Source organism: Pleuronectes platessa, chromosome 14, assembly GCF_947347685.1.
Source record: "Pleuronectes platessa chromosome 14, fPlePla1.1, whole genome shotgun sequence".
NCBI classification, from domain to species: Eukaryota; Metazoa; Chordata; class Actinopteri; order Pleuronectiformes; family Pleuronectidae; genus Pleuronectes; species Pleuronectes platessa.
In genome coordinates this window covers 11,306,103-11,316,715 of record NC_070639.1, presented here as the reverse complement: position 1 = coordinate 11,316,715, position 10,613 = coordinate 11,306,103, and the positions used below count along the sequence as shown (strand labels likewise).

At 42.4% G+C, this 10,613-nt stretch overlaps 2 protein-coding genes across 2 annotated transcripts; one reads left to right on the top strand and one right to left on the bottom strand.

The window, feature by feature from the left end:
* Positions 1-18: 18 nt before the first annotated feature.
* On the bottom strand, positions 19-1,947 carry trappc2 (trafficking protein particle complex subunit 2). The gene is made up of 5 exons (XM_053439723.1): positions 1,764-1,947; positions 1,383-1,499; positions 1,006-1,148; positions 344-431; positions 19-263 (listed from the first exon to the last, which is right to left on the bottom strand). The coding sequence occupies exons 2-5, from the start codon at positions 1,473-1,475 to the stop codon at positions 165-167; spliced, it is 423 nt and encodes a 140-aa protein (XP_053295698.1). The 5' UTR covers positions 1,476-1,499; positions 1,764-1,947; the 3' UTR covers positions 19-164.
* Positions 1,948-2,110: 163 nt separating this feature from the next.
* On the top strand, positions 2,111-10,609 carry ofd1 (OFD1 centriole and centriolar satellite protein). Its single transcript, XM_053439713.1, has 23 exons — positions 2,111-2,204; positions 2,297-2,434; positions 2,519-2,722; positions 2,821-2,889; positions 2,970-2,997; positions 3,110-3,217; positions 3,290-3,426; positions 3,604-3,777; positions 3,932-4,038; positions 4,146-4,265; positions 4,861-4,934; positions 5,022-5,113; positions 5,739-5,928; positions 6,634-6,764; positions 6,892-7,003; positions 7,418-8,140; positions 8,352-8,508; positions 8,614-8,705; positions 9,120-9,248; positions 9,447-9,610; positions 9,730-9,900; positions 9,994-10,064; positions 10,392-10,609. Exons 2-23 carry the CDS (start codon positions 2,339-2,341, stop codon positions 10,435-10,437), a joined length of 3,195 nt encoding a protein of 1,064 aa, XP_053295688.1. The 5' UTR covers positions 2,111-2,204; positions 2,297-2,338; the 3' UTR covers positions 10,438-10,609.
* The last annotated feature ends 4 nt before the right edge of the window (positions 10,610-10,613 follow it).

Here is a 10,613-nt window from a genome sequence, read left to right as displayed (position 1 = left end):
ACAAGCTTAGAGAGAATGTCAGACAGAGAATTCTTTATAGAAAATCCAGATTTATGTTACATTTGACAAACATGAAAAGACTAAGACACAGACATCAAAAAAGTATGTTAGGTATATGTACAGCGAAGAGACAATATACATTTATCCTCCTGCATCAGATGTGGTTAACCCAGAAGATGTTTCTTTCCAAGAAACTGGACTTTCCTCTCAAAAGCGGTTGAGCGGACCGGTGCATTGATTTCATAGAAAGGATTCATAGCAAACTGGAAGAAAGACAAAGATACATTTTTAACACTTGAAAAAAGGTTTCTTTCTATTTATCATTTCATAAAAGACAACTTACCTTAATGTACAAGTCATATACATCATTAAAAAAGTTTTTAATTCCATCTTCTTGACGTGCGTCATGCAGCATGATGAGTCTTATATGTGGGGAAATAATTAAGGTGAATAAATCTATACCAATACATTATTCAATGTCATTGAGCATAATGACATCGTGAATGACTTTGAAAATAATTATAATACACTATGCAAACTAGCAGGTTAGATAAAGGTAGCAGTGGTAGAACAAATAAAAATGTTTCCATTTTCAATCTGATGGTTCAACAATGAATGTGTAATCTCTAAAATGGAAGAAAAATACTTGAACTCACCACAATATCCTAAAGACTAATCTTAGAAGTGATATTTTTCCAAGCAAAATATATAAAGAAAGATATCTAATTTGCATTGACTGAAGACAAATTAAAACAAACTATGTTAAAGAAGCTTGGAATATGAGTCTTTGTTTTGTTTTTCTTTATGAATGACAATAAAATATCAACACAGTTGATTAACAGTCTGTAAATTAATTAAGTGATTATCATTGCATCATATCTACATTACCGATTAACCTCTGATATCAGATCATCAAACATGACTATATTGGCCATTCTGACATTTTTTCCTGTAGCACTGAATATTAAAACAATCACATATTCTGCAACAGCATAAAGGATATGTCCTGCAGTGACGAAGGCAGAAACAAACCACTCGTTGAACTTGTCCACAGTTTTCAGGTACATACTGTTGGACAGCCACATGTTTTCATCCACCAGATCGAGGGCTGCATGTGCAATGAACTGGTTCAGGTGACGATGATCATCCTGTGGTCAAAAAACACAATCTTATCCAACAAGATTATACATAAACATACACTATTAATAGTATTATTATGATTATGATTAAGCTTTATGGCCCCTGACAGTAAAGACAACTGGAGATTATATGTCTACTGCTATGTACAAGTCTGTGGTTAGTTTATAAATAACCACTATCGTTCCAGAAGGAAATATACAATGAGTTAATTGATTCTGTAATTATTAAAGAAGCCCCTTTACCTTGGACTCTGATTTCCCAGCTGGCAGGAACTCCATCTCGAAGACGGGGTTGTCGTGATGACCAACCATGACGAAATAAAAACTTCCAGACATCGTTTCCCCTTTGTCCTAGCGAAGCTAAGCGGCCATGCAATCAATAGGAACCAAAAGAAACGACGTTAAACCATCAAATCGTTCAAGATGTCACCGTCACTATCCCCATAAAGACTGTAGACCTCCAGCTAGCAAGCTAACCGCATCTCGACAGACGCTTGTCACCGTCCAAGTCTTTAACAAGGTCTCGTGAAGCTTTATTCACTATAACAACACTTGAAATATTACGATAAAGCGACAACGACAACAAGGGCAGCGTTTTAATTTGGTCAATTTGCGTTTGTTTACCTGTCAACTTGGTTTCCTGGAGGGTGGCTCGAGATGTCGCGGGTAGATGACGTCATAGCCAAGTTGCCAAATACACATCGTATAATGTGAATTATTGTAAAGCTGATGTGTCATTTAGTGTAAATAATTATTTCAAGAAACAAATACTATACATTTTGCAATTGTAAAAAAACTTTGACGCCACGCCACGGTCACATCGGTGCTCGGAGCCTATTTCTTGTATTTCTTGCGTCATCACTGTGGGACAGCCCGGAACGAAAGTGTCCGTTGACGGATTGAATTGACAAGGGCACACCTCCCGGAGAGAGACGCTTTCTGGTCGTTAGGCGCATAGATATATATCTATGGTCAGGCGGGTTCATGGATGGATTATAATTGTCTTTTTTGGATCCCTATTGCTGCAGATGTGAAGAAGACAGTTGCGATATAGTCCAACTCCAGGTAAGAGGACTTAAAAGTCCCTGTAAAGTTATGTCTGTGCTCTACAAGCCGACAATGTTAGCATCACTGTGCTGTTGTTTTTCCTGCTTCAGCATTTATCTTCTGTCCGGGCTCCTGCAAAACACTCTCCAGTCATGAACGCGGCCAAGGAAGACTCCCTGTCCCCGGACGAGCTGAGGAAGAGGCTCTATCAAACCTTCAAAAACAAGGGAGTGCTCGACACACTCAAAGTAAGTGGGGTCGGGATTCTTTGTGTTTGTTGTCGTTGAATCTGCTTGGTGTCAGTTGCATTCATTTGTGTCTCTCGGCTCCAGACTCAGCTGCGGAATCAGCTCATCCAGGAGTTAAAGCATCGTCCGTTGACCGGAGGGGAACCTGTCCCCAGACCAGTGCCCGGGAAATCTGAGCCTCTCCTGGTCACAGCGTGCAACAGCATCGTGGCTGATCATCTGAGCTCTTCGGGGTACGAGTACACCTTATCTGTGTTCTACCCCGAGAGTAGCCTCTGCAAGGAAAAGGTGAGTGGGACGTCTGCCTGTGTTGAATCCACTGTAGCATTACGTGTATAGAACATTGTTGATAAAACAAAAATGTGGTCTCTGATCCATTTTGGCAGGTTTTCACTAAAGAGAATCTTCTGCAACTTCTTAAAATTAGCCCCGAGTCATCCCTGTACAGATCCCTGGTAAGTAAATACTGCGATCAACGACATTCAATATTTAGAAATAAAAATGTTGTTAGTTATTATATTCGTTTTTTTTACAGTCTTCAAATAAAGACAACAAAGATAAAGGTATGTGGAGTATTCATTTTTTGTGAGTACTGTATTTTCTCTAAATACAGCTGCTTCTACCACCGTTTCCTGATGTAGATGAACATATGTATACTTTGTCTTTGTCATCCAGGATTCCTGATCAGCCTTCTAACACAGCTAACACACCATCACACTCACGGCCTGTGTCACGATGCCGACACGCAGACAACAAGCACAGCGTGTTACGGAGAGTCTCTTGGTACGGGGAACTGACCTCTCACATTATATCTTAAATCCGTGCATAGTTTCTAATGTCTACCTTTGATTACAGTTGACAAGATGAAAATGATTGATAAGGAATATGAGAACCTAAGCTGTAGTGGAGACAAATGGTTTCCACTCGAATCAAAACTGGCAGCATACAGAAAAGAAATCGAAGCCCAGCTGCAGGCAGAAATGAGCACACAGGTACATAAATGTTTCTACCAAGTAAATTAATAAGAAATTGTTCAAGCAAGCAGGTATTGACTTGCTGGACACTCATATCGGCAATAAATATATTCTAATTAAAAGCTATTAATGCTGTATTACAATGGCTAACATATCATCGCTAATATGTGAACATTTCTGTTTTTGGATCCCAAGCTTCAACATTTTAAAGACGTTGAGATTGCCAAGGTGAAGATGGAAGAAAAGTCAAAATTTCATAAAGAATTCGATAAGCTGAAGCAAGGTATGGATAGGACTTATGAAATGAAGATAAAGGCATTGATGGAGCGGGAGAAAAATGCCATTGATCGCTTGCAAAAACAACAAGAGGTAGGTCGCTGCTTTCTTTCCCCCGAAAGATAAATCACTCTTATTTAAATTGTTACTTTGTGGGTGGCTCTCAGCATCCGTATCCATTGGTTAACTCGACAGTTGCTTAAATCCAAGTCTTGTGATGTTTCTTTTGTGTTTCTCTTTTCTTTAGATAGAAGAAAAAAACATGTATATGCAGAGACAATTGTTTCTGAAAGAAATTGAAACACAACGGAACAGAGAAAATGAGCTGAGGATGAGAATGGAGGCGTTTGAAAAGTGAGAGCTTTTTAATTTAAACAATTATTTGTTAGTAAAGGGCTGCCGTGCCCTCTCGCTGTGACCGCTGGTTCATCGAGAATCTAACTGTTGCTGTACAACAACAGGACTTGTCAAATTCAAGAGGAGAAGGTCAAGACCACAGAAGAGCTGATGAGGAGGAGAGAACTGGGCGTGAGGACAATGGAGGACACGCACGACCAAAGGCTGAAGAATGAACTCTCCAGGTATTTTCACGCCGAACACAAGAATGTCTCTCTTTGGCTTAAATTACACACAAGTCATTTATATTGTCTGTTCATTCTGGTAGTTTTTATCTCTCAAGATACTCCTAGTAGAAGGATAGACTCATTGTGCGTAGTGCTGGAGTAGAAACCCTCCCTAGTGTGTATATAATATAAAAGGTCACTGAACTGTTTGAATGCCAGCGAGAGTCCAGAAGGATTTTAGTCCTGCTTGACGGAGGCACTGTCAATAAACACACAAACAACACTCCACAGATTTTGTTTGGTGATATAAACACCTTTGTCTCGATCTTGCTTTTTAAACGTATGTTTCATTTGGTTCTCCGTCAAAGCTACAGTATGACTAATGCTGACAAAATATAATTATCAATGTAGTGAATCGGTTCCGTTGCCAGGTTTGTTGTCCTGCTGTCTGCTGCCACGACTGCATGTAAACATACCATAGATCATCCACTTGACCATGTGATTCATGGCTTTGACTGTTCATTGGTCACAAAGAAGTAAAAAACTGTTTCTCCTTGTTCTTGTTTTGTCAGGCCTCTATTGAATTGTCAATCCTGTGTCTTTATGAAATTAGGTATCAGCTTGAATTAAAAGACGAATTCCTCAAGAGAACTGAAAAACTAACTGAGAACGAGAACAGAAACAAAGGTGGGTATCCAAATGAATCTTGTGTTACTGAGTAGCTCATTACTGCCTGCTGATGTTTACAATCTTTTTTGTGTGTTTTCCTCTCAGCGGAAACGGCTCGTATCCAAAGGGAGTCAGCGGTACTTGATTCCCAATTAGAGGAGCACAGTAGAGCCTGTTCAGAGCTGAGACGGCTGCAGGTGAGCGTCACTACCCCAGACACCCAGCAGAGGACAAGTTGACATGGACACCATTATTATGTTGATCCAATTAAGACCATAGTCTGAATAAGGCACTGCCATAAAAACAACATTTTCTGATCACCATAACCTAAATAAAGTCATGGTCGGAATAAACAATAATCAAATTAAGGCATGTGGAGTTATCCGACCTTAGTCACATTATGTGGACATGCATACGTCAAAATCACATTAGAATGTACATTGGCGTTTTCACAGCATTTTGAGATATCGGCATACATGTAAAATTGTAGCTGGACATAATTGTAAGCAGTCAAAATCAACTATCAACTATTCATAATTAGGGTCAGCAGTCTACATTATTAATTTGATATTACTGTCGGTACAAACAGTCAATGTTAACTTTACTGTCTTCACTGGGCACCTGGCCCCATAGGCAAGAGTTTCATTCATTCAGTGTAATGATGTTCTTTTAAAAGTTTACGGTAGACGGTCTAGTTGATGTGTTCACATGTGATGGACCCTTGGTGTCTTTGACTCTCGACCTGATTGTGAACTTTCGTTTTACTTTATTCTGTCGCTTCATTTTAGCTTTTCTTTCATTGGCTCTTCTGTTGTTGGCCAGGTGGAGCTCGACACAGCACAGCAGCAGATTCCTCTGCTGACTCAACAGAAGGAGCTGCTGAGAGAGAGAGTGGAGACCATGAGTGACTACACCAGCTTGCAAAGAGAGAAAGCAGAGCTGCAGGGGCAGCTGCGTCTGCTACAGAACCAGCTGGATGAGGCCCTAGAGGAGAACCGGCTTCTCCATGCAGGTGAGGAGCGGCTGCTGTTCCCAAGTACCTCTCAGGGGTGTTCCCGTGCCTCAGTGTCCCCATCAGAGAATAACAGGCTCAGTGTTTTCTGTTTGTCGGAAATTTGAATGTCTGAGAGTTATTGCTCATCTGAGCCGAGAGATTCAGAACTTGAGAATAATTGTAGCTGCTTTTCTTTAATATCGGATAAATCCAGTTCCCACAGAGTGCTTGAGACTGGGCTCACTGTGAGCTGTGGGAGATGCAGTGTACTGCGAAGTGACACTGCTTCAGGGTCAGCTTCTTGAATGCATCTTTCTAGCCAATGTGGGTCGTCTGCGCTGTTCTTGTAGCTTTCCAGACAACTCCCTAAACTGGACTGGAGGGGGGGTAACAATGATCAGAGACAGAGGGCTACTTTTTCCCATTGCAGAGAACCGAACTTTTCCTCTATCTCAAGGATGCGCTCTATTTTCATGCGTCACGGTGTGGCAGGGGAGCAGTGGAGCCCTAAAAAAAAGCTACTGTCATATGTGCTGCGCTCTAACGTCCTCAGATCTGTACAAAAACATTTAAAAATGACTTGATGAATCGTAACTTCTGCATGTCACCTCCCGCTTTAACATCACACAGTTTCCCAACTAAAGTAGATGCAGAATCAGTAGATTGGGAAAAATAACCTTTGCTTTTTAGATTATGTTTTGACTTTAATAACCCCTCTCTCAGATTTGAGTAAGCCGTCCAAAGAACAGCTGTCCTTGCAGTTGGAGCTTCTCAGGTTGCAGAGCGCCCGCAGACTGGATGAGGAAGAGTTCAACAGCCAGAGGCAGGAGCTGCAGGCTCGGCTCCAGAGGGAGGTCAGTCAGCCTCTCACTGAGCGTGGGACACTTTCTGTTCAGATTATTTTTTTTTTTTCTTGAAATGTAAAGTCGCTTATTTTATTTTATATTTACTTTGTCTGTGTAAATTGTGGCTTCTCCGCAGGTGGAGCACTGCGCTCAGCTCAAGGCTCAGCTGATGGAGTGCGAGGAGAAAATGCAGTGGATTCAAAACCATGTCGAAGACGTCAAGATAAAGCTTCGCCAAACACAGCAAGGTACTGTGATGTGCATGTTCTCCACATCTTAGTGGGATTAGTAACTCAAGTTAAATCATACTGGTGTCATGTGTCCAGTGTATTTTGTGTTATAATCAGTGATATACCACTTCTGTAGTTGACAGTGATTCCATTGTTCAGTTGAACATTAAATCTTCTTTCGTGTTTCAATCAGCTTCAATCAGCCATATTGAAGTAGTAGCAATTGGGTTTTAGGTGGAGATAGCTGATAGATGTAGCATATAGACAACTTTTAGAAATGAAAAACAAACCTTTCTCTCAGAGGTTTTCTCAGCGATCCTGCTCTTTTATGGTGTTTGGTATTCTGTACTGGTTCTCAACTCTCCTCTTGTTTGCGTTTCCGTTTCTTCCCACTTCCCCATCTCTTTTCTGTGATCCATGCAATGGTGGCAGCTCTTGAAAATGAAGTGCTGTGTAACCCCAAGCCCTCACTTGTCGATCGCTCACTGCTGGAGCTCCACGCTGACAAGCTGGTTCCGCCTGACATCTATGTGAACAGAGCTCTGCTGAGGGCCAGGGCGGGTTACGGTGATATTTGTGGAGCAGGTGGGTCCCTGCGAAGACTCAAGTCTCCCAGGAGTGACTCTCCAGACTCCGACATGGAGCTGGTGGCTGAAGCCAAGGCTCGCATCCAGGAGCTGCAGAGGGAGGCCGAGACCTTGGAGGAAGCCTACAGGAGCTACCAGCAGAGGGCAGTGTTCTCCACCATCTCTCATATGCTTCCCCTAAGACCCCTCTCCCCACAACAACCTCATCCTTCACATTGTCCCATCTCTCCTCCAAGGAGACAGGTCTCTCACCATTCTTACGCCCGCTCCCCCCACAAATCAAAGGTTTCACACAGACCATTGTCTCCCGAAAGCTTACAGACATCCTCCTCTTCAGCGTATGACACCAGAAACACCTTACCACCTGCACAGCCAAGAGTCACCTTCTTAGAAGAACCTAACCAACCCCAGTCCACAGTTTTCACTGAGCACAGTCTCCATTCATTGACTGAACCTGTGTTTCTAAGTGATGGACACCGTCAGGAGGAAATCTCTGCTCCAACCAGACGTCTGTCCTCCACACCACAATCCCCCTCCAGGAAGAAGATTCAAAGAGAAACTGTAGAAGGTATGCATAAATATACGCATTAGAAGTAATAATTAAATGTGTCTGTGGAAAAAATAATGAACTAGTCACAGCACGTTTTACACATATTGTACATAATTTATTAAAGTTCCAGTGAATAAAACAGTTTAAACATTATATTTCGTGTCAGTCTGGATGATGATCCTCCTCCCATATTTGTATCTTCTAACATTAAGTATTTGCCCTCTGATAGAGCCAGTTGTGTCTCCAGTGCCGTTCCCAGAGCTGTCGTCTGACAGGCAGCTCCCCCTTCCCCCCCGCGAGGAGGGGGTGACCTCAGGTGACTCTTCCTCCGAGTTCAGTTCACCGCGCAGCCCTCAGCTCAAGAGCACAGCACGAGACCAGCCCAGGTACCATCTGCCATATCACTGGCAAGGACGGTGCATCATTGTCATACACTTACACAAAGAGATAATGATTAGCGGTGCCCTCATCTGTCTCTTTCGTTTCTTCAGTCCACCACAGATGCAGCCGGTCCTCACCAGCTCCGACTCTTCCCCACAACCTGACAGAATAAGCCTTGGAGACCTGACGGGGATTTTGTCAGGTACTTAGGAATAGTATTTAGTTTTTATGTCCCTGTACAGACCTTCTCCAGTCTCCTCTCTGTAAATACAGTAAAGGTGGGTCGTTGATATAAAAATGCTGTCGACAAAAACTTTAATCAAATGGGAACTTTAAGATATTTCCACATGATGTACTTCATTGCATTTGTCCTGATTGTTTTCTTGTGATTAATTTAAACAAAATCCCAGTACCCAAATCAGCATATCCGGTGTGGAGGTATTTTTGAAAGGCTGCTTTTTTAATGAGTGTGTGACTGGCCTCCAAAGTGTCCTTTCAGTGGCCCCGCACAATGGTGAAGATGAAGGGCAGCTGATTATGTATTCTGTGCTGGTTCTCTGTCCCTGTTGCATTATGGTGCAGCATAAAAGATCTCTTTGTGCGTGTCTCCCTCCAGAGCCGGGCCACATTCCAGAGCTTCTCCTGGACACTGCCGTCCCTCTCACTGAGGAGGCCCCTGATGGCCCCGCTGTCCCCCGCCCACAGGACCTCCCAGAAGACCCGATGGACTCGCAGGGCCCGGCGGGTGAGTCGCTAGGCCCCAAGTCCACTGATGCATAATTGTGACCCCCAAAGGACAAGGACAGCCTTCTACTGTAAAAGAAGTCAGGCCTGTTGGTCCTCTACTGATTACCATCAGTCTCATGGATCGCTCTGTACAGTGCAAACCATAAGGAAGACAGCTACTCTACTTACAACTCGTGTCTTTCCATATGTTTTGCAGAAGTCCCACAAACCGCAGGTGATTCTGCGAGGGAAGAAGATGACGAGGCTGAGGAGCAGAGGTGGGAAAGAGAGCGAAAAGAAAAACTAGAGCGAAGGCAAAGGGAGCAAGAGGAAGCACGAGAGAGGGAGCTGCATGAACTTGAAAGACTAGAGAAAGAGATGGTAATGATAATCTTTCACCAAGTTGCACTCAAACTGCTCTTTCAGATCTTCACTTTTTTGTGTCTCCTGAGAAAAGTTAGTCTGATGTATGAGTCCTGACCGTGTCTTTGTCTAACAAGGTCATGCAAGAGGAGGAGCATCCAGGACAGGAAGAGGAAGAAGAAGAAAGAGGGAATAAGACGCAAGGAGACGGAGAGCAGAAGGATGATGTAGAGGAGCCTGAAGGTGAAAATCCACTGGAGAAATACATGAAAATGGTCCTGGAGGCCAGAGAGAAGCAGCCCACACAGGTGAGTTGGTCTCAAATGTCTGAGAATACAGAACAACTTTACCCTCATAAAGAAAAACTTTGTTTTCAACGGAATGTTTTTATTTTTTTTCAGAGCTCTGGAAGAGAAGAAGCCGGGCACACAAGCCCAGAGGCCAAGAGTCTGTTTGAGGAGAAAGAAGACAGGTAACTTTCTCCCACAGTTATTTATATATTGACTCTAATTAAATCGACTTTAATTGTGTTATCCTTTTTACTAACCTGAATGTGCTGGAGCGGAGCTCAAAGAACAAAGAAAGTTCAACTGTCCTGGGTACTTACCGTCTGGACCGTGTATAAGCCGTCATAAGCCTCTTTCAAAAGCAATTTCTTTCATGATTTCTCATCATCTCTTCATCTCTAAAGTAGTCTATTATTTGTTGTGGATTTACATTGTCTTAAGGATGACTTAATTGAGAAATTACTTTCTGTCCCTCGAGGCTTTTCACTGACTTGATTTTTGTTTTTTCCCAGCATCACAGCATTTTCTCACAAGGATGAAGACGAAGATTTCTGGTGAGCTTGACGTCCCGGACTGCAAACATGAACTCAGTCATAAGCTGATAGATCATACAAGCTTTTCTACTCTTGTTTTAAGTGGGATCTTTGTTTTTAGTTTTTTTTCTGTATAATATCCACTGGATACTTTTTTTTACATTGACTGTATGAATAAATGCTGATCTACATTTTAACTTG